The sequence below is a fragment of the Solanum pennellii genome, chromosome 7 (assembly GCF_001406875.1).
Source record: "Solanum pennellii chromosome 7, SPENNV200".
In the NCBI taxonomy this organism is placed as follows: Eukaryota; Viridiplantae; Streptophyta; class Magnoliopsida; order Solanales; family Solanaceae; genus Solanum; species Solanum pennellii.
Window position 1 is genome coordinate 71,388,368 of NC_028643.1, and position 23,601 is coordinate 71,411,968.

The 23,601-nt window shown below is 35.4% G+C and overlaps 1 protein-coding gene and 2 pseudogenes across 1 annotated transcript in view; all 3 read left to right on the plus strand.

Moving 5' to 3' along the window:
- The first annotated feature begins 5,572 nt into the window (after positions 1–5,572).
- LOC107025230 lies at positions 5,573–13,119 on the plus strand (annotated as a pseudogene).
- Positions 13,120–14,092: 973 nt separating this feature from the next.
- On the plus strand, positions 14,093–15,571 carry LOC107024600 (annotated as a pseudogene).
- Positions 15,572–17,726: 2,155 nt separating this feature from the next.
- The window catches only part of LOC107025231 (ATP-dependent helicase rhp16-like), an 11,323-nt gene continuing 5,448 nt past the window's right edge, over positions 17,727–23,601 (plus strand). The window contains exons 1-9 of the mRNA XM_015226031.1: positions 17,727–18,419; positions 18,593–18,715; positions 18,798–18,871; positions 19,150–19,213; positions 19,300–19,440; positions 19,523–19,608; positions 20,186–20,255; positions 20,871–20,987; positions 21,551–21,553. Of these exons, the coding sequence (XP_015081517.1) occupies positions 17,727–18,419; positions 18,593–18,715; positions 18,798–18,871; positions 19,150–19,213; positions 19,300–19,440; positions 19,523–19,608; positions 20,186–20,255; positions 20,871–20,987; positions 21,551–21,553 (1,371 nt within the window). The remainder of the gene's footprint in view (positions 18,420–18,592; positions 18,716–18,797; positions 18,872–19,149; positions 19,214–19,299; positions 19,441–19,522; positions 19,609–20,185; positions 20,256–20,870; positions 20,988–21,550; positions 21,554–23,601) is intronic.

The following is a 23,601-nucleotide window of genomic DNA, read 5'->3' on the forward strand; positions in this document are numbered from 1 at the left end:
GTCACATATATTCTTCGCGAACTCCGCGCCACTCACACTGTTCCTGCTCTCTATTGTGACAACAAATCAACCATCTGTGTGGCCAAGAATTCCGTCCTACACACCAGAATGAAGCATGTTGATACCGATTGTCTCTTTGTTCGCGATGAAGTTCAGGCCGGCACCATGACTGTGCAGTATGTACCCACTGAAGAACAACCGGCTGATATTCTCACCAAGCCTCTTCCGAGCCGACAGCACGATTACCTCAGTTCCAAGCTTCCGTTCGCTTCCGCTCAGCTCAGCTTGAGGGGGGATAATAACAGATAGTATTAAATAATATTAGTATTTACTGTGTACTAATCCTAGTCCTATTAGGATTAGTACTCCTTAATCCTAGTCCTATTAGGATTAGTACTCCTTCCTATATCTCCTATATATATCTCCCATGTATTCCCTTATTAGGAAAATACTTTAATACAATCAATATTCCTTCAGTTTTGACAAGATAGAGACTTGATTTTGAATTTCAAAAGTAATTGAGAAATTAACTGATACAAAAATGGAGAGTGACTTATGGAGTGAAATTAAGAAGTGATAAACTTTGATTTTTGGAGTTGTGAGTTATATATCCGGCTGATTAGTTTTAGGAGGAAAATAAAGGATTTTATAAAATTTTAAAAATGGTAGGGATTAATGGAAATTATGAAAAAAGAAGATGTGTATATAGGTAATTTTTCCTAAATTGTATTCATTAATTGTACATGTGATTTTGTTTATGTATACGGTAACTGCACTATATATACATTAGTTCGTATCATCGTGTATTCAGTGATTTGTATTCACATAATAAACTAGTATACTTTAATTTAAATTGAAATTACAATTTATTAGTATACATTAGGTTGTATTCATCAAAATCATCATTGTGATCTTTTACGAAGATTTTCTTACCCATGAAATTGAGAACAAAAATTTCAAAAAACTATTATCTGAATTTTCATAAAAAAAAGTTTTAAAAACTTTAATTCCACAAGTGACGAAATTTCATAATTAATGGGGCAAGAAATGCTACATAATTATCTAAAAAAATTATTGGAAGGATCAATCAATAAACATTCAGCTATATAGACATAGTAAATTTAGGAAAATAAGAGAAAATTTAGAAGAGAAGCAAATTTACATATGAAATGAATTTTAGAAAGAAAACAAAAAAAGGTTGAATAATCTAATTCGCAAAAGCAAATTTGAAAAAATTTCAATTCTACAAATCATAAAATTCAACAATTAGTTTGACAAGAACAAAATCATAAATAAAGATGATTTTTAGAAGTATCCATAAAAAAATTTGATTTTCATAAACAGATTGAATTAACGAGAAGAGTTGAAATTAGGAAGAGAATTACGTATAGGGAGACAAAAAAAAAGAACTCTATTTTAAAATTGTTGACAAAATTTAAAAAAAATGGATGTAGAATAGGGATGATAAAACAATAATTTTTAAGAACGTGGTTGAGAAAAATAAGGAGAATATATATATATATATATAAAAAATGTACTATTTATTGCTCATTTAATCTATAAGGTGTTATGATGTGTCATTTTATCTTAAGAAGTAGGGTTGGTCCGTAGCCCACGTACTTGGGTCTGGACAAACCATTTTCTAGCCCACACAAAAAGTGGATTAGCCCAACCTGATCTGTCAAATTTCAAAGCCTAGATAAACTCAGATGGGATGGGCCAACCTATATTGATAGTACTAGGTCTAACCATTTCGCCGAATCCCTAATGGTAGTTGATGCAAGGGGTCATATCATTATCATCAGAGCATTTGAATGGGGTCATCCATGACCTTTTCAGTAGTTACTCACCTTCTGTATGGGCAACACTAATTGCTGGAGTATTCATTGTCATCTCTCTCACACTCTCTATGTACCTTACAAAAATCCTGAGGTTTGTATTTTCTCAGTTGAAGAATTCTATATATATTTGTTTATTTGATTATCTGAGAAATAGTTGATTTTTTTTGTTATTTGATTTTTTTCTTAATTTGTTTTGGCAGGAACAAATGTTTTTGATTGGTGTGATTTTGATGGTGCATTGTTATGCAGTTGAATCAGTAAGTTTGTTTGGAAAAAGAATTTCTTTGTTTGATTTTAATGGTTTGAATCAATGTGGAAGTAGCATATAGGCTACATATCTTTCTATAAGCTGAACAAGAAAAGTATGTTTTTTTGGCATAATTTTGAGACGATCACTGATAAAAAAGTGANTATATATATATATTTATTTATTTATTTATTTTTAAAAAAATAAAAGTAACTATTCAATGCCAAATAAATAAAACAAAGTCTTTATTTTTGCTAAAAAATTAAAAATGGACTGTTTATTGCTAATTTAATCTATAAGGTGTTATGCTGTGCCATTTTATCTTAAGAAGTAGGATCGGCCCGTAGCCCACGTACTTGGGGCTGGACTAACCATTTTCTAGCCCGCACAAAAAATGGACTAGCCCAACCTGATCTGTCAAATTCAAACCCTAGGTTAACTCAGATGGGATGTGCTAGCCTATATTAACAGTCCTAGGTCTAACAATTTCGCCGAATCCCTAATGGTAACTGATGCAAGGGGTCATATCATTATCATCACAGCAGTAGTTACTCACCTCCTGTATGGGCAACACTAATTGCTGGAGTATTCATTGTCATCTCTCTCACACTCTCTATGTACCTTACAAAAATCCTGAGGTTTGTGTTTTCTCAGTTGAAGAATTCAATGTATATTTGTTTATCTGATTATCTGAGAAATAGTTGATTTTTTTGTTATTTGTTTTTTTTAATTGTTTTGGCAGGAACAAATGTTTTTGATTGGTGTGATTTTGATGGTGCCTTGTTATGCAGTTGAATCAGTAAGTTTGTTTGGAAAAAGAATTTCTTTGTTTAATTTTAATGGTTTGAATCAATGTGGGAGTAGCATATAGGCTACATATCTTTCTATAAGCTGGACAAGAAAAGTAGGTTTTTTTGGCATAATTTTGAGACGATCACTGATAAAAAGTGATCTCATTAGCAGAGTAGTAGGGTTTTTTTTATCCATCCCTTTCGTGGTGAAGGTTGTGTGAGCTTCTCCACATTTTGATTTAACTAGTTTTTTGAAGCCCTTGGCGAGTAAGCATCTGAGAAATAGAGAACACATGGTAGGACTTGATATCTGATTGGGAAAAAATAAAGGAAAAAATGCTAAAAGGTAGGTCAGCTTTTGCTGGCTATTGAAGTGCAGAAACACAGTGACAAGCACAGAACAAAGTTGATGTTCTTTTATTATAGCTGCTAAGTGTAGTTTTTTTGTTGTGCATTGAAGGGAAGAAGGCTCTATATTTCAATCTACTGGTTTTGTGGTGTTTTTGGTCAAGTTTTAACTTTGATATAGGAAGGATTTCTAAGCGTGTTTTTTCTTTTTATGTACATTCTATATGTTTAAGAGAGAAGGATATATCTTCTTACATTTCAACCCGTTCAACTGAGTAAGCACATTAACGAACCATAACAGAAAAGAAAGTAAGGGAAAACGAGGAACAATTGTTTCCTAAATATCGGAAGAGTCAAATGTTTACTAGGGATAGAGGATAAAAGAAATACATATGGTGTAAAGATATCCATATTTATTGGTCATAAATAAAAGTCGATAACCTATAAACTGCCAAGAACTTATAAGTTGATCTATAATGAGTTGTCTGGATAATTGCTCGAGTTTTAGCAAAAGCGGTTATGTGGGGTCATATTGATTGGTTGAAGGACCTAGAAGAAAACGTAGTTTGGGGTGGGGTGGGATGATAACTGTTTGTGCCAGATTCAAGAGATTAGTGCACCCTCAACATTGAAAACATTTGTTTGGAAAAACAAAAGAATATATTTGAAACGCTAGTAGAAAGGAGAAAAGGACAACATTCTCGATAATATAAGTAGCTATGAGTTCTTTTACCTGTGTCTTTCTTCTCTTTTATACATAAGATAATAACATTCATTAGCAAAGATGTTATGATTTGGAACCCTTCATGGTGGCCCAGTGGTTTGAGCTTGAGACTTCCATGTTGGAGGTCTCAAGTTTGAAACCCCTTGCCAGCGAAAGTAAGGGGTTTGCCTTTTGGGTCGAGCTCGTCGCACAAGGCTTGCCTAGTGCGGGTTACCTCTCCTATGTGATTTGCGAGCTATTGCATAGGAGCGGAGTTTTTACCCTGTGCGCACCCAAATATTATTAAGATTATTCAGCAGTTAACCTATAGGTTTCTTTCTAATCACCACAAGATACTTCATATTCTAATGACCAGCATAGCTATAAGCACATTATTTAGCAGTTAACATGACCGACTTGAAAAAATATGCATTAACAATAAATGATCACCATGTATCTAGAAATGTCAGGTTAAGAAAACAAAAACTTAATGCATGAATTTATGTATGTATGACCTGCCTCGTCCAAAATGATGCGCTCTCACTTCACTGAATGCATAACTGACTTCCTTGTGAAAACATTTTCACCAACCCAGGCTGAATTTTCAATAAAACCATCGTTACTCCATTTTGAGTTCTTGCTGTTTTGTTTTGACTTCTTTGGCCAATAGTCAGCCTGGATAGTGGAGTACGTAGTAATGACAAAATCATATTCCTCCAGTTTGTACATACATTTCTCCCTGTTGGTGCCCTGATACACAAGATTTTTGTTGCTTCCTTTAATGGTGCAATGTTCAATCTCGAGAAACCATTGCATTGATCCAATCACAGGACATAAAACAAGAGTTTCTTTTACTGTTGGAAGTTCCTCGGAAGTATCGGGTGAAGACGACAATATACTGGAACCACTAGTTGTTTTATTTAATTCGCGTTGAGCAAGCACATATGCTATGGGTTCAACTGTCGTCCCCATTCCCATTTCATCCACAAGAATACCCTCTTTGAATATAGTTTCTAGCTTTAATGACCAAGCCAACCACTCATTTTTGTACCTCTATAGTGGCAAGATCAAATATAATGCTTCCTGTTACGTTCATATTTCTTCATTTTTATCCTTCTCACCGTGTAATAGAATCTATGATATGCATCCATATCTTCATCCATTTGATCTTCAATAACACGAACAACTATAAATTTAGTTGGAAAATTACGCGAACTATTCAAAGCATTTACAGGTGTTAGCATTTCAAGATGGATCTCCCCTATGGAATTTGACATCAATAAATGAAAAATAGGAAAAAAAATAAAGATAACAGCTCATCGCTAGGGCACAAACATGCGCATGGTATATCATTTACGTGTCATTCATTATTTTCTACTTTAGGTCATTTCAAAATCATTCAATTTCAACCAAGCTTTCAAGATTCAAGAACTTCAGAAGAAAAACAAACAATTGAAAGATTGGTTGAAATGGATGATCTTGAAATGGCCCAAAATAGGAAATAATGAATAACATGTAAATTAAAATACCATGTGAATGTTGTGCCCTAGCGATGATCTGTTATCTTTAATCTTCTCCTATTTTTAATTTATTGATGTCAAATTCCATAGGGAAGATCTATCTTGAAATGCTAACACTATAAATGTTGAATAGTTCGCGTAATTTTCTAACTAAATTGATAGTTGTTCGTGTTACTGAAGATCAAATGGATGAAGATACAAAAGTAGATCATAGATTCTATAGCATGGTGAGAAGGATAAAAATGAGGAAATATGAAAGTGAGGGGATGCAAAAGATAAGAAAACCAGTTTTTACATGGGAGATATTGGAACAAGAAATGGATGAATTCCTTTTGGAGGATAATTCAAATAATTTAGACTTGAATATTCAGAACGTCTCATTTGCTGAAACTGATGAGGCACCATCAGATTTGATCTTTCCACTATTGAGGTGTCCAAAAGGAGTGGTTGTCTTGGTCACTAAAGCGAAAAACTATATTCAAAGGGGGTATTCTTGTTGATGAAATGGGAATAGGGAAGACGGTTGAAGTCATAGCACTTGTGCCTGCTCAACGCGAATTAAAGAAGACAACTTGCGGTTCCAGTATATTACCGTCTTTACCCGGTACTTCCCAGGAACTCCCAACAGTAAAATGAACTCTTATTGTATGTCCTGTGATTGGAGCAACGCAGTGGTTTCACGAGATTGAACGTTGCACCACTAAAGAAAGCAACAAAACTCTTGTGTATCATGGCACCAACACGGACAAATGTATGTACAAACTGGAGGAATATGATTTAGTCACTACTACGTACTCTGCTATACAGACTGACTATTGGCCAAACAAGTTAAAACAGAACAGCAAGAACTCAAAATGGAGTGACAATGGTTTCATTGAAAATTCAGCCTGGGTTGGTGAAGATGTTTCCACAAGAAAGTCAATTCTGCATTCAATGAAGTGGGAGCTCATCATTTTGAACGAGGCACGTCATACATTTATAGATTCATGCATTAAGTGTTTGTTTTCTTAACTTGGCATTTCCAGATACATGGTGATCATTTATTGTTTATACAATTTTTCCCAAGTTGGTCATGTTAACTGCTGAATAATGTGCTAACAACTATGTTGGTCATAAGAATCTGAAAAATCTATGGTGGTTAGGAAGAAGCCTATAGGTTAACTTCTGAATAATATTAATAATGTTCAGCTATTAAGACACAACATAATGTAAGAACATGGAATTTTATCTTCAACTCTAGTTTGAACACCCTTTTATATTTTATATGCACATGGATAACTTGATTTCTTTGTTGCCCTGGAACAGTCCTGCATGTGTTTTGTAGTTTGAGAGTAGAACTCCTAAATTTCATGTGACACAAGATCTTTTATCTGAATTGTTCTTAAGTGATTGAACTTTTGTGTCATATATTGGCTCATTATATCAAAACTGTAGACAGCAAAGCCACAAAGGCCGTCTTTCTTTAGAATCTTCTTATAAGTGGACCTTAACTGGTACACCCCTGCAAAATCGTATTAGAGAATTCTACTTATTTATAAGTTGACTTCTGCTACTTTAACTACATTTTGCTTACTTTGTATTGGTTTGAGCTTCGTTAAATTATTTTCTTCTATAAAGGTCCGTTTCTTACGATCATCCCTTATGCTTATTACTTTTGCAAAATTGTGAGTGGAGGGACTTGATTTTAGGTAGACACAAAGGTTCCTTCAAATCCTTGGTCCTCTACCCGGCTAGTCGGCTACCCCTGAGGTGAAACAAGCTACGGCTCAAAATTATTTTGCTTTATATTGTTATTTCTGAAATATCTTGTGAGGACCGTCCTTTATAAATTCTACAGCTTTTCTGATGCGTGCCCACATTTCCCTGACCAACGTGCACACCACTTCCTCTGGTGGAGGAAAGTAAGTTAATAATCAATAATATACATACTTTTGAGGCTTCATCTGATTGCTGTCATAATAAAGTTGACACGTCTTCTTTTTCTAGAATATTACAAAACTTCAATGAATATGGGACTCAAGAATGACGGTGGAGATGCTATGGTTTTGTTGAAGCACAAAATTCTAAAAAGCCTATTGTTAAGACGTACCAAAAAGGAAAGAGTTGCTGATCTTTCACTTCCCAGAAAGACTGTAAGTTCTGTCTTGCAGTAGTGTCACTTGCTTCAATTTTGATAAGAATCTTCTATTATTGGTTACTGTTTTTGGGTTCAGGTTATTATGAGAAAAGATTCTTTGGATGTGAGTGAATTTAACTACTACAAGTCATTGCACAATAGAAGTCGGGAACAGTTCGATGGTATGTTTCAAACTCGAGCTCTTTTTCCTTACAAGTCCAATTTCTTGGCTCCTTCTGCACCAATTTGCTGGCTCACTGTTTTTCATTTTTTAAGCTTCATATCCCGTTTCTTGTTTATGCATGGGTTACTTTCATTAAATATGTTTCCTATAATTGCTTGTCCTTAAGTAGTTATTAAACATATTGGGTTAGTATCTTGGTTTTTAACTTAAGATCTTATGCATCTTTTTTCTTCCCATAAAATTCTTAATCATTTGAGTCATTGCCTGCCAAAAAGTAAGGGAGCAAACATATTTTTATTTCTAACTATGTATGCATTTTTATTTTGGTGCTGACTAGTCTACGCTGGAACTCTGATGAATAACTATTGTCACATTTTTGCATTAGGATGTACCAACATTCCTACTACTCATTCTTTTTATTACAACACTCCTACTCATGACCCTTATGATTTGGTCACACAATCTCTGTCCAATTTTCTTTTCTTGAAAAAATTCATTTTCTGTTCTCTCCCATAATCCTTTTTTAATGACAATACATTTCTTATGTGTGCATAGATAAGAAGCTGAGGTACTGGGTATCATCAGACATCAAACAGTGTGTTGGTGACAAAGCCACCGGCCCAGATGGCTTTACAATGCGCTTCTACAAGGAATGTGGGCTGACTTTGAAAGAGGATCTGATGCAAACAATACATATTTTTCACCAGAATGAATTTTTTGAGAAGTCTTTCAATGCTACCTTTGTAGCACTTATTCCCAAGAAACACGGAGCAGAAGAGCTAAAAAATTTCAGACCAGTAAGTCTAATTGGTGGAGTCTACAAAATCATGGCGAAGCTTATCACTGAGAGATTGAAGACAGTTATGGGAACTCTAGTGGACGAACACCAGATGGCATTCTTGAAGGGCAGACAGAAAATGGATGAATCCCTTCTGGCAAATGAGTTGGTGGACTCGAGGGTGAAACAAAATAAACCAGGATTGCTTTGCAAGCTCGACATTGAGAAGGCCTACGACCATGTGAATTGGACTTTCCTCCTCAAAGTGTTGAGAGATGTGGGGTTTGGCGACAAATGGATCAACTGGACAAAATTTTGCATATCCACTGTGAAATTTTCACTCATAATTAATGGTAATCCAGAGGGTTCCTTTCAGTCACAAAGAGGTCTGCGACAAGGTGACCCCATGTCACCTTTTCTGTTCATTCTAGCTATGAAAGGCCTAAACTTCATGATTAGAAAAGATAGGGAGAATGGATGACTCCCTTGTATTTTGTGATGCAGAAGTTACACAAATAAGGCATCTGAGAGCTATCCTAACAATCTTTGGGGGTATTTCGGGACTTCATGTCAACTGGCACAAATTCTGCCTCTATTCAGTGAACCAAGTCCCTAGTATGCAGATCCTAGCTGAGAATCTAGGATGCCAAGTGGCCTCCCTTTCCACTACATACGTAGGAATGCCTCTTGGAGCAAAAAATAAAGAGCTAGAAGTGTGGTCTGAGGTTCTGGAAAGAAGTGAGAGGAAATTAGCCTGTATCTATCTTTGGGTGGTAGGCTGATTCTTATAAAGTCAGTCATGGACAGCCAACCTACCTATATGATGAGTCTATTCCCTCTACCAGGTAACATAAAGAAGAAAATCAACAAGGCTAGAAGAGATTTCCTATGGCAGGGCAACAAGGAGAAGAAGGGGTACAATCTAGTAAAATGGGATAAAGTGATCCTTACAAAAATAGGGTGGGCTGGTCATAAAGAAGCTAGGTGCATAGAATGAAAGTCTACTGAAGAAATGGTTATGGAGGAGATTCATTTCACAAAAATATGGGCTCCAGAATAGTTGGACTACTGAGGAGGTAACTGGTACTTTTGAATGCTCCGTGTGGAAAACAATTAGAAGATTGTGGCCCTCTTTCAATAACAACCTGAAGTACAAAATTAGGGATAGGGGGAAGACAAGTTTCAGGAATGAATTGTGGATTGGGGAATCTCATGTTTCAGCTGGCTGGTGGTCCGGAGAGCCTGTTTAACACAGAATGTACTAGAGAGAAGAGGTATTCAGATTTGCTAAAGGTGTTTTATGTGTGAGCTAGAGGCAGAGATAAATAGTCACTTTTTCGTTCATTGCAAAACAGCTGTAAATCTGTGGAACATGTTCTTCTGTATACTTGGGATAAGTTGGGTAATGCCCAGGACCTCCTTTCATATCTTGAAAACTGGGAAGGAGTTGTAAGAAGGGGATCACAAGAAGATTGGTGGAGAAGTATCTCAGCATGTGTTTGGTGGATTTTATGGAAAGAGAGAAACGAAAGATGTTTTGAAGGAAAAGCTAGCTGTTTTGAGAAGATCAAGATGAAGAGTATATGTCTTTTGTGTTTACGGTGTAAACTTGATATACTGGGGGAAATAGATAGTTTACTTGATTGTTGGGTTTTAAAAAGGTGTGATGGAAAATGAAGAGTTGCGACTTTTATGAAGAGTTGTGACTTTTATGAAAAGTTGCGACTTTTATAAAAAGTTGTGACTTTTATGGAAAGTTGTGACTTTTATGAAAGGTGACGACCTTTCTGAAAGATTGTGACTTTTCCAAAGGTTTGTGACCTTTTCGGTAAGGCACAATAAGAACCTTTTCTCACTACCCTTTGTTTTCTATAAATAACCTCTTCGCACTACCCTTTGTTTGATATAATTTCCTCTCATTTTAATATAGAATTCATGGACTTCTTCTTCAACTACTAAATCTAGTATTCTAAGTGTACTTTACTGTCGTTGAGTGGTTCGCTGAAACCGGAGTTTTTGGTATCTATACTCTGGTGATTGAGATCATTTTACCCTAGGAGGTCATATTCCAAATCAAACCTCGGATACTAGAGGGAAATAATTTCCTTAAGGGGACACTGTGAGTTCAGTGGACTTGATCTTTTTTCTATTAAAATTTTTCCAGATTCTGGTACGTGTTTTACAAATTTTAGATTTGTGAATCAATTTCAGTTCTTCTATTCTTTTGTTCTTCACTGGTTCATTAAACTTGGTAACTTCGTGTTTCTGCAAAGTTTGTTGGAATCAGTAAGATTCTTTAGACACATATTAACAACAATTCTTCTTTAAGAAAAATATTTCGTATTTTTTTTATATCTGTTTTTTATTCTAGTTTCGCTGCTAGTTTTAATTTTCTAGTTGTGAAAATGTTCTTAAACTTTGTTATCTTACAAAGATGTTCAAAGTTTTGTTCTAAGTATATTTGTAAAACCTCCTATCTAGACTTTTAATCTGGATGATGCCCTTTGGAGTTGTAATCCCACCCCATCAGATTTTGCTTAATGGGATTTTTGGTGTTGACCAATTATGTGACTTGTGTCAGGATGCAGTGGAAGATCCAGTAGTGAAGAAAATCAAACTGCTTTTAAAACTAGTTGTGTCCCATTCAGTGGAACAAGTATTGAAGAATCTCAGTCTTGTTAATTTGATTGACGTTGCCCTTAACTCTTTGATTCTTCTACTTGTGAATAATATTTCTAAATACATTCTTGATGCTCACTTTTAATTTTATTGAATGTAGAGGGAAGAAATTAGGTTCATGGTTGAAAGAGACGGTTCTGCAAAAGAAATAGTTTTTAGCCATTTCACTTCGTTTTTGGATCTGATACAATATTCTCTTAATGTGCGATATAATGATATTTTATTTTTCCTACTTTCCATTCCTCTTTTCAGACTAATAAAAAAAGAAGCTTGTATTGTGTGTATTCAACTGTCGGGCATCAATTGTGTTCAATTAGTTGGATCGATGTCTATTGTCGCAAGAGATGCAGCTGTTAACACATTCACTGATGATAAGTGCTAGTGCTCCTAGATGTTTTGATGATCTCCTCACAAGTGCATGGACCCGACCCTCTGCAAAGTATGAATACTTGTCCAACGGCGAAATGTTGTAAAGCTGTAAAAACTATTTGCGGCAGGAAGTTGGTGAAGGCGCAGACGCGACAAGGTTGTTTGTTCGTTGGATAATAATTCTTCGTGGTATGTTTGTTCGTTGGATAATAATTCTTCATGGTATGTATCCTATGAGAAACAACAAGACGGGGTGGGACCTTATAAGAGTGTTTTGTTTGCTTTCTCTATCAGTTGTTACTATTGTTGCTTGTAATTGTGCTTATATTTTAGGATTTGTTTCACTTGTGATAGAAACATGTCTAGTGTGTTTGAATCATTGTAAGATCTAGGTTAAGAGTAATTTAGGGTCTTACTGTAAAGTCTATATTAATTAGGCAAGATTAGTATAGTGGACAGTGTTGTATCTACTCTGACTCGTCTAAGTATTAGGTGGTATTGCTTAGTGTGGAGATTAGCAGACTTATCTCATTTTGTAAACTGACTTTTGTTTTTGCTTTGAGAAGATTTTTGGAAGTAGTTTGAAAATTCCTGGTAGACAGGTCGTGATTTTACTCCCTTGAGCAAGGAGGTTTCCACGTAAAGTTGTTTGTACAATCTTTACTTTCCGCACTTATTTTACTGTTTGTTATTACAACTGTGCTGAGGACCTGCTCCCATCGAAACCTGTGGACGCATAAATTCCAACAACTGAGGATTCAAATTGCACGATATTACTTATGAGTTTAAAAGCTGGAGCTGTTGCTCTCAATCTTACAGTTGTATCAAATGTAAGGATCTATTTTCTTTCTTTGGGTACTTCCCTAAATTCTTAAGGCTTGTGCATATCTATTGCTGAATTCCTATTATGTTTCCGGTTATTTGGTTCGTTTGATATACCTAACTTCACTTCCCTGAACACTCAAAGAACCAGCTCAAGATACTATTATGACTCGTATCTATCTGTTGAATAAGCACACGACACATTTCATGTTAGGTGGCTCATCTTTGATTCTTTCTAGGTTTTATTAATGGAACCTTGGTGGAATCCTGTGGTAGAGCCGCAAGCCCAAGATAGAATCCATCAAATAGGGCAATATAAACCTGTCTGGTGTGTTTTGCCTTTCTTGTACTTTCGAGGCCATTGAATGGAGCTTATTATTTTCTTCTAATTTGTAGAATTGTGAGATTTGTGATAGAGAATACAATTGAAGAGAACATCATAGAGTTACAAGAGAAGAAGAAATTACTTTTTGAAGGGTAAGTGTCTTTTCCTTACAATCATCACATAGTTGCATATGTGTTGTGACAAAAATAAAGCAAATTGTTATTATCATCTTTTTATTAGATTTCTTCTTTGCTACCACCTTTCCGTCCTCCGCTCTTTCTCTTCCGCCTAACTGTTTGTTCTTCCTCTGGTTGCAGGACAGTCTGGGGTTCTTCAGAGGCCTTAGGAAAACTAACAATGGAGGACTTGTCAAACCTGCTTCGGCGTCACTTTTGATATGTTCTATTCCTTCTGTTTAGTTCCCTGCCAAATTCTATACTGTGTTCTGATGTTTTCCCTTAGGCTGTATGGTGTTTGATATGTCGAAAGAATGTTTCTTTAGCTTCATCAATTGTTAAAGTGATATGATACAGACTTATTTGTGGAATACGTGACTATATAACCAAAACCTCAATAAATTAGTTGTTAGCTTATTATCCCCAAAACACTACATGAATCCCGCAAAAATCTAGCCTTCATCACTCCAAATCACATCAATTATGGACCATTACACGTATAGAAACAAATACAAATGACAAAGATCATTAACAAATAGATCTATACGACAAATATTTAAAATTCAAATCTGGCGTTGAACCAAAAAAAAAACATATGTGAGCCGCTTTTATAACGAGAATTTATCAGCTCTAAATGACAAAGTTAAGGATATTTCATGTCTTGTACCTATATAAGAATAGAGTATATAAGTTTTTTTGTTTCCGTAATGGAGTACATAAGTTGAGTGAGTGCATTCATGGTGCATTTTTCAAGCTTGTCAAGTTGCGATTAATATATGATGAGATGTTTTTATAAAATACTCCATCTGTTCCTTTTTATACATCATATTTTTAGATTTCACTTGCAATACGAAACTAAGTTTACAATTGTACCCTTATTTAATTTTTTTTTAAGATCAACTTTTTAATAAATGATAAATAAATTCATCTTTTATTTTTATATTTGTTTATTAGATTTCCTTATCAAAATCAAATTTTATAAAGTAATGCAATGGTGAGCGTAATTAGTCAATGTATGAAGTAATTATAATTAACATTAATTACTTATTAATTTTCCTACATTGAACAAATATATATTTTCAAGACTAAATAGAAAAAGTATCATAGATAAGCTTTATACAGTAAGGATGACATATAAAAAGGAATAGAAAAAATATAAAAATTTGGGAAAATTTTAAATTCTTAAAGAGTTACCAAAAACTAGTTTTTTTTTTTTTTGAAGTCATATTCCTAAATATGTTTGTTTCTCCCGTTTCAAATCCTATTCCTACGCAGCCTTCTGTTTTAATTCCTATTCCTAAATGGTTTGCCTCTCCTTTTCAAATTCTATTTCTACTTGGATTCGAATTCCATTTTTCTATAAACAATTCACAATTCACAATTCATAACCTAGAACAGAGTATAGAAAATTGACATGGATTCACTGAAACAGAACAGAAAATATAAAACTGACTTGGATGTAGTGAAACAAATAATAGAGGAGCGGAAAAGTGTAACCCAACAGGTTGGTCGCCAGAAATTTTTCAATAAATTGGAATTGGAACAGAAACTACTACAAACACGTCGTCAAGAGGAAAAACGTGAAGTTGAAGCAAAAACGCAATTACAACAGCAACGGAAGAATGATAAATCTTATTCATCAAAATTGTCGAATTCCAAAACTGACATTCAGTGCCCGATCAAACCGGAATCTTCTTCATCGGCTTTGCTTCCACGAGAAGAAGTTATTCGCCGGCTTAGGTTTTTGAAACATCCGGTGACTTTATTCGGAGAAGATGAAGAGGCAAGGTTTGATAGGTTGAATGTTGTGTTGAAAGCTGGATTGTTTGAAGTTGAGGAGACTGATATGACTGAAGGGCAAACGAATGACTTTTTGAGAGATTTTTTGGAGTTGAAGAAGTCACGGATGTTGAAGCGGAAGGCAACAGATCAGGATAAAGATCGTGATGATGAAGATTTGAAGAGGATGAAAACTAATTTTGAGGATTTGTGCGATGAAGATAAGATTTTGGTGTTTTACAAAAAGTTGTTGAATGAGTGGAACCAGGAGCTGGATAAGATGAGTCCTGAGGCTAAAAAGCAGACAGTGGTGGCTACTTTATGCAGTGTGCTAGGGATTTGAATCCGTTATTTGATTTATGCAGGAAAAGGTTACTTAATCATGATATTCGGAAAGCATTAGTTGTGATGGTTGAATGTTGTATGAATAGAGAATATATTGCTGCAATGGATCAATATCTTAATAAGATAGCCATTGGTAATGCACCTTGGCCTATTGGTGTTACTATGGTTGGTATTCATGAACGATCAACACGTGAAATGATTCACACAAATAGTGTTGCTCATGTCATGAATGATGTGACAACAAGGAAGCTTCTGTATTCAGTTAAAAGACTGGTGACATTCTGCCAACAACGCTACCCAACAATGCCATCCAAATGTGTGGAGTTCAATAGCCTTGAAAATGGCAGTGACTTACACTCTCTTCGTGCACAAGAGTCAACTCCTCAAACCTCAGAAGAAAGACTTCCGATAATGCTTATGCCTGCACAAGGGACGTTTCTAGTTTAATTTGCTCTGTTTATTCTGTATGTTGATTTTTCACAGACTAAATTGGTTTTACTTTTTCTCTATGAAGTTGAAACTATGCCTATTCCAAGTTCTTATATCAATTTCTTTTCTTCTTTATTCAATTGAAATGAAATAATGTAAAAAACGTGCAAAGTCAATTGGTGAAGTTAACATGAATTTTTCTATCCATATATATACTTATTATAGAATAAAATTATTTAGAAGTCGGAGTCGCAACAACCCCACACTTAAAACTTAAGCATACATACAAGTTAAGCTCAGACTGAACGTTACACACATTCATAATCAGTGACAAACAATCATAAGGGTGTGGGGCACCCAACTCTCCCCGCGCTATGTCAATTGTAAACCAAAAGGTTCTCTAGCACATGTCCTTGCAGTATAGCATGGCAGCCACCCCTATGATATGCACCTAGTCGCACAAAATAAGCGAAAGCAAACACTGAAAAATCTAAACAAACTGACATGATTTTCTTAGGTGGGCAATTATCAAGAAGATCAGCTACAGACAATACAATGCAATTTAGTGCAGTTCACTTTTGCCAAGATAGTTTAGCTTACAAGCAATATGCCCGACATTGACATTATGACCTAACGGTACAAACAAAACAATACTAGACTCTCCTTCAATACTATCTAAAACAGCAAAATATAAGAAAGAAACAAAAAGGCTTAATACATGGAGAGTCCCTTAAACTTGCAAATAAATTTCATTTAGTCACTTGTTACTTAGCTGAAGTTTAATTTTATAGCCTTTCAAGGTCTAAGAACTTAGAGCAACTTCCAAATTGCTCATTGTCATCTTGAATATAAGATGTAAACTCTTTAAATGCCATTAACTTGTGTTGAACGGATTTAAATACTTCTTACTTAGGGAAGAAAACTTAAATATGCCATCGAACTTTCAGAAAAAAGGCTCATTTATGTCCTTCGTTAAAAGTTTGGCTCATTATGTCATGCCGTTTAAGAAAAGGCTAATCCATGCCATCATTCTTTAACTCTGGTATTGCAAAATCATTTTTATCTCAACAAGACCCCAAACAACTTTTAACACTTTTTAATTGAGGTTTTAAATCAAATGTACTCTTTTTACTTCTTCCTAGTCAAGAACACATGAAGACCGTAAAAAAAACTTCCAAATTTCCAACTTCTTCAATTCTAACTGAAAAATGTCAAAAGTTGTTTACGTCTTGTTGAGGTAAGAAAATAATTTCATGAAAGAATTTTTTCTCAAATAACAATGACATTGAGCCAAACTTTTAACATGGGATATAAATGAGTCTTTTCTCAATATCTAATGACATATTTAACGTTTTCCCTTTTCTTTACAACAATGTATGGATCAATTTCTAAATAACTATTTCGAAAAAGAATAGGTTTGTTGGAAAGGATAGTTTACTTTTGTTTTACTTTAGTTCACTCAATATTGTTGGATATCAAGTTCTAAACATAAATATATTACAGTAGGCAAAAAGTCCTACATTGATTGTGAAATGGACGGATATTCTGTTTATATGGAGTTGGGCAATTTTTCTCCTCATGAACTAGATTTTGGAGTTGAGTTAGTTGCAAGTGTTATATCTTTATATGGTATCAGAGCCAGATTTATCCCAAAATCAATCCTTTTGGGCTCCCAGTCTACGCTCTAGTCGGGCCTTTTGGGCTCTCAGTCCACTTTCCACTTGGGCCTGGGCATGAAGGAGGCGGTTCCCTTTTGGACTCTTGTCCTACGCTCCAGTTGGGCCTTTTGGGCTTTCGGTCCATGTTCTAGCTAATCCTGGGCGTGAAGGGATGGTTAGAGTGGGTAAAAGGTCCAAATTGATTGGCGAATGACCTAGTAGTCTGATTTCTCTGTGCTTTCTGGGAAAATGAATCCTCCAATTCCAGGTTCGTCTTCTTGTTTGTTTTCTTTTGAAGCTCTTGAGTTTCTTGAAAGTTTGGTTGAAATTGAATGATTTTGAATGACCCAAAATGGAAAATAATGAATGACATGTAAATCGGAATAGAATGTGCATAGGTTCATCATGTTGTGCCCTAGTTTTGAGTTGTTATCTTTAGTTTTATCCTATTTTTTATTTATTCCTGTCAAATTCCATATGGATGCTCCATCTTGAAATGCTAACACTCATAAATGTTTTGAATTGATCGTGTAATTTTCTAATAAAATTGATTATTGTTCGTGTTACTGAAGACCTAAGAGACGAAGATACAGATTCAGATCGTAGATACCGAGACATGTTGAGAAGGATAGATCAAAGGAGACATCAACGTGAGTGGATGCAAAACATAAGAGGATTAGTTTTGACATGGGAGATAATGGAACAAGAAATGAATGAATTCCTTTTGGAGAATTATTCAGATGATTTAGACTTGGATATTCAGAATGTGTCACTTGCTGAAACTGCCGAGCCACCATTAGATTTCCTCTTGCCACTATTGAGGTACCAAAAGGAGTGGTTGGCTTGGTCAATAAAGCAAGAAACAATATTCAAAGGGGGCATTCTTGCGGATGAAATGGGTATGGGGAAGACGGTTCAAGCCATAGCACTTGTTCTTGCTCAACGGGAATTAAAGAAGGCAACTAATGGTTCCAGTATATTGTTGTCTTCACCTGGTACTTCCCAGGAACTCCCAACAATAAAAGGAACTCTTGTTGTATGTCCTTTGATTGGAGCAATGCAATGGATTCATGAGATTGAACGTTGCACCACTAGAGGAAGCAACAAAATTCTTTTTTATCATGGCACCAATAGGGAGAAATGTATGTACGAACTGAAGGAATATGACTTTGTAATTACTACATACTCCACTCTCCAGGCTGACTATATGCCAAAAAAGAAAAAGCAGAACAGCAGTGTTGGTGAAGATGTGTCCACGAGGAATTCAGTTCTGCATTCAGTGAAGTGGGATCGTATCATTTTGGATGAGGCAAGTCATACATTCATGCTTTAAGTTTTTGTTTTCGTAACATGGCATTTCCAGGTACATGGTGTTCATTTGCTAGCTGGTCGAGCTGCTGAGTGCTGAGTGCTGAGCGTAGAACTCTTAAATTTCATGACATTTTATCTGCAATGTTAACTGATTGAACTTCTATGGCGTAGGCTCATTGTATCAAATCTGTACACAGCAACTTCACAAATGCGGTTCTTGCTTTAGAATCTTTTTATAAGTGGGCCTTAACTGGTACACCCCTGCAAAACCGCATTGGAGAATTGTACTCACTTGTAAGTTAAATTCTGCTAGTTAAACTATACTTTCTTTACTTTTTTAATTGTGAGGTTAATTAAATTCTTTACTTTGATGCAGGTTCGTTTCTTACAAGTTCCCCCTTATGCTTGTTACTTTTGCGAAGATTGTAATTGCACTGGACTTTATTTTAGGTACACATAGATATTCTTTTTTAAATCCCTGTTCCTACCACTGAATGTGAAATTCACAATGGCACAAAGTCTACTTAACTTTACATTCTAATCATTTTTGATAGAATATGTGCCTCAACTTAACAAGTAATGGACCAGGTCCCTTACTTCACTTCAGAANAGTGTGAAATTCACAATGGCTCAAAGTCTACTTAACTTTATATTCTAATCATTTTGCTTCTCAATCGCTGTTACTTTTAATACATCTTGTGTTGTCTGTCCTTTGATAAATTCTACAGCTTCTATGATGCGTGCCCACAGTGCTCCCACCAACCTGCAAGCCACTTCCTCTGGTGGAAGAAAGTAAGTTAATAGTTAATAATTTACATACTTCTGAAGCTTCATCTTATTGTGGACATAGTTAAGTTGAAACATCTTTTATTTTCTAGTATATTGAAGAACCTACATGGTTATTCGATGATGAAGGTAGAGATGCGATGGTGTGGTTGAATCACAAAATTCTGAAAAGCCTATTGCTAAGACGTACCAAAAAAGAGAGAGCTGTTGATCTGGCACTTCCCACAAAGACTGTAAGTTCTGCTTTCACTAGTGCCATGTGCTTCAATTTGATTAGAATCTTCTTACTGGTTACCTTTTTTTGGGTCAATTCAGGTTACAGTGAGAAAAGATTCTTTGGATGATAGAGAAAACGACTACTACAAGACACTGTGTCGTAGAAGCCAAGAACAGCTCGATATGTATGCTATCTCTCTGGTATTTCAGTTTTGCTATTATTTGAACGTGCAGCGAATTCGAGATCACTAATTAAGCGTGAAGAAGAAAAGATGAGAGTAGAGAGTATTTAGAGAGAAATGCTTGAATTCTTATTGATGTTCTGATTGTACAATAGATATACTTTCTTATACATTGAATTAGAAAAAAATTAGCTTAATAGTACTAATCAACTATATTCTAACTGTTATCCTGACAGACTTAACTAAGTAGACATTGGTAATGTCCCTAAATAATCCTGTAACAATTTTCAAATTCGAGTTATTCTTCCTTCAAGTCCACTTTGCTTGTCTACGGCTGCGCCAATTTTCTGGCCCATTGTTTCTCTTTTTTTGGCCGTGTATCATGTTTTCTACAGTTTAATGTTCTCAGTTAGTTCTGGAACCCTTTGGATTAGTTTCTTAGTTTTTAACTTAAGATCTTATATATCTTTTTCTTCCCATAAAAGTCTTAATCATTTGCGTCATTACCTTGCCAAAAAGTAAGAAGGGAGCAAGGATATTTTTATTTCTAACTGTATCCGCATTTTGTTTTCTGGTGCAGATTTGTCCAGGATGGAACTATGATTAATAAGAATTGTCACATATTTGCTATTATTACACGACTACGGCAGGTACCAAGAGAATGCTCTATAAGGATGTTTTTGTTTTCTAATTGACTCCCTTGTTGCTTAAATTTGGTGTTTCCAGTGCTAAGCTTTCTAAATCGATTTATTCTGTTTTACTGGATCTAATGCAGTTTAGTGCAAATAGTATAAGCATGTGCTTATCCTTTTGTCATGCAGGGTCATTTTATAGGTGAAATTAGTCATCCATAATCACTTTTTTTTTTAACTTCTTCTCGTTTCACAATCTCTATCCAATTTTCTTTTCTTGCAAAATTTATTTTCTACTCTTTCCATTACTCCTGATTATCACTTTTCTGATGTAGTTTTTGTATAAAAATTTTCTTGGTATAATTTTATTTTCTCAGTTCTCCTTATTAGATGCTCGCTTAAATTATTTTCTCATCTAAAAGCTAATCGTTTTCTTTCTGTGAACTTAATTTTGAAGTGACCACTTCTAGTTTTCTTGTCCTTCTATTATATAAGCGAAAATACAGAAGCTGGCTTTTCTTTTGCTTTGCCTGTACTTGCCTTTCATACATATATTTGTCTTACTATGGGTCATCAGCCAAATTTGATTGCAGAAAATGTCTGACTAATATAATGTCTTTCTTTAATTGGTAGGCAGCTGATCATCCTTACATTGTGATGTACTCTAGAAAAGAATTGGCTAGTGGCAATGAAGAGGCTGGAGATGTTGAACAATTATGTCACTTATGTCATGATGTAGTGGAAGATCCAGTAGACATTCCTAGTGTTAAACTGATCGATTTGAAGAAGAAGAAGAAGAAGAAGAAGAAGAAAGCAGTAAGAAGAAATTGTTNGTGTATCTCTTTTTGATTTTTGCAGGTTACTTGTTGTAGGCAGGTGTTTTGCAGGGCGTGTATGATGTATTTAGCTGAAGGTGTGATGGAAAAGCCATGCCATTCATGTACCAAACCCCTCGCATTTGACTTCACTAGAAATAAAGATAAGGGAGAATCAAGTTCTAAGCCTACTGTCAAAGGGTTTAGGTCATCAAGTATATTGAACAAAATTCAGCTTGATNGATAGCAGATTTACTATCACAAAACATGGATATAGGACCAGTAAGAGGAACACCAAGCTCAGTGAGTAAATTAGACAGCCACACCACTTCAGCCACAGTGGAGGCTAGACTTCTGTATTCAGCCTCAGCTGAGCTTCGAGAAATAGTGGATTGTTTCTTAGACTTCCATGAAATAGGAGAATCCCCAAGTTTAAGTAAAAAACCAGTGACAGACTTTCTTGTATTGACACAGGAAGCCCAATCAGCATCACAATAGGCAGTGAGGCTAGGAGAAACATGGGCTGACATAAAAACACCAAGACCAGGAGATTGTTTCACATATCTGATCACCCTTGCTGCTGCAACCATGTGAGATACTTTAGGAGAATGCATATACTGACTGAGACATTGTACCGCAAAAGCAATATCTGGTCGAGTGATTGTCAAGTAGAGTAGTCTGCCTACGAGTCTTTGATAAGCACCTGGATCACTTAACAAAGGATCAGAACAATCCTGCATATGTTGATCAAATTCAAGAGAAGTTAGCTTTTTATTGACTTCCAATGGTGCTGGAAATGGCTTAGCAGCTGTGAAGCCTAAATCATTGATGAGTTCAACAGCATATTTTCTCTGATGCATCAAAATTCCTTCTTTGCTCCTGGCAAATTCAATGCCAAGGAAATACTTCAAATCACCTAGATCCTTGACCTTAAAACATAGTTGTAAATGATCCTTAGTTTCTTGAATTAACACTCTATCATTTCCAGTTATTAACAAATCATCAACATAAATCAAAACGATGACAATATGAGTGTCAGTCTTCTTAGTAAACAGAGAATAATCCAAATGACTTTGAACAAAACCTGAACTAGTCAAGGCATTGGTCAGCTTGATATTCCACTGTCGAGAGGCTTGTTTAAGGCCATATAAGGACTTGGATAATTTGCAAACTTGATGCCCTTTCTTTCCAGCAAAGCCTAAGGGCAGATCCATATACACTTCCTCATTTAAATCTCCCTGTAAGAATGCGTTATAGACATCCATTTGATGAATATCCCATTTTCGTATAGCTGCAATAGCTATCACTGTTCTCACTGTCACCATTTTTACAACCGGTGAGAAAGTTTCTTGATAATCAAGTCCTTCCTTCTGATTATAACCTTTTGCAACCAATCTAGCTTTAAATCTTTCGATCTCTCCAGTAGCCTTATATTTGATTTTGTAGACCCATTTACAACCAATAGCCTTCTTGCCTGGTGGGAGGTCAACAACAGACCAAGTAGAATTCTCTTCCAATGCCTTTATTTCAGACTGCATTGCCTCTATCCATCTAGGATCCTTAACAGCCTCTTTGAAAGATGTAGGTTCACAAACAGTAGACATCTTAGCAATATAAGCCTGATATTTAGAACTCAAACCTGAGTAGCTGAGCACATCTGAAAGAGGATAAGTACAATTATGAGCTGTTGGTTTACACACATAATCTTGCATCCAAGTAGGAGGTTTAGAATGTCTAGTTGACTTCCTTGTTTGTGCTGTAGGAGAGGTAGTAAAAGGAATATCTTCAGTAATAGAAACAACAGTATCAGTGGAAGAAATATGTTCATGATTGTCTTGTGATAAAGACACATTCTCAACAGCTGCTGTTTCAATATGTTGATCAGTAAGAGGCACATTTTCAGCAACTTCTGTTTCAATAGGCTGATCAGTAGGCGCCACTTTTTCAACAACAACTTCTGATTCAATATGCTGATTAGGAAGAGGCAAGACTTGTGCACCTATTGGAGTAATATATGGAGGAAGTAACTGAGATGAAGAATCAAACATAGTTGAATCCTCAGTTGATGGATGTTGTGCAAAAGGAAAATTATCTTCATAAAATACTACATCTCTACTGATGAAAATGGACTTACTGCTCAAATTATACAACTTGTAGCCTTTCTGATGAACACCATAACCTAACAAGACTGATTTGATAGCTCTGGGTGCAAATTTGTCTTGTTTAGGTAGTGTAGATGCATAACAAAGACATCCAATCACTCGCATATGAGCTAAGGAAGGATCATGACCATATAATACCTCAAAAGGTGACCTGTTCTGCAACACCGAGGAAGGTATTCTATTGATGACATAAACTGCAGCTTCAATACAATGACCCCAAAATTTTAGTGGTAGACATGACTGAAAACGAATAGCTCTAGCAGTTTCCAAAATATGTTTATGTTTTCTCTCCACTACACCATTTTGTTGAGGAGTGTAGGGGCATGAACTTTGATGAATAATGCCATGTTGTTGAAATAGGTTAGAACAAGTCTTATTAAAAAACTC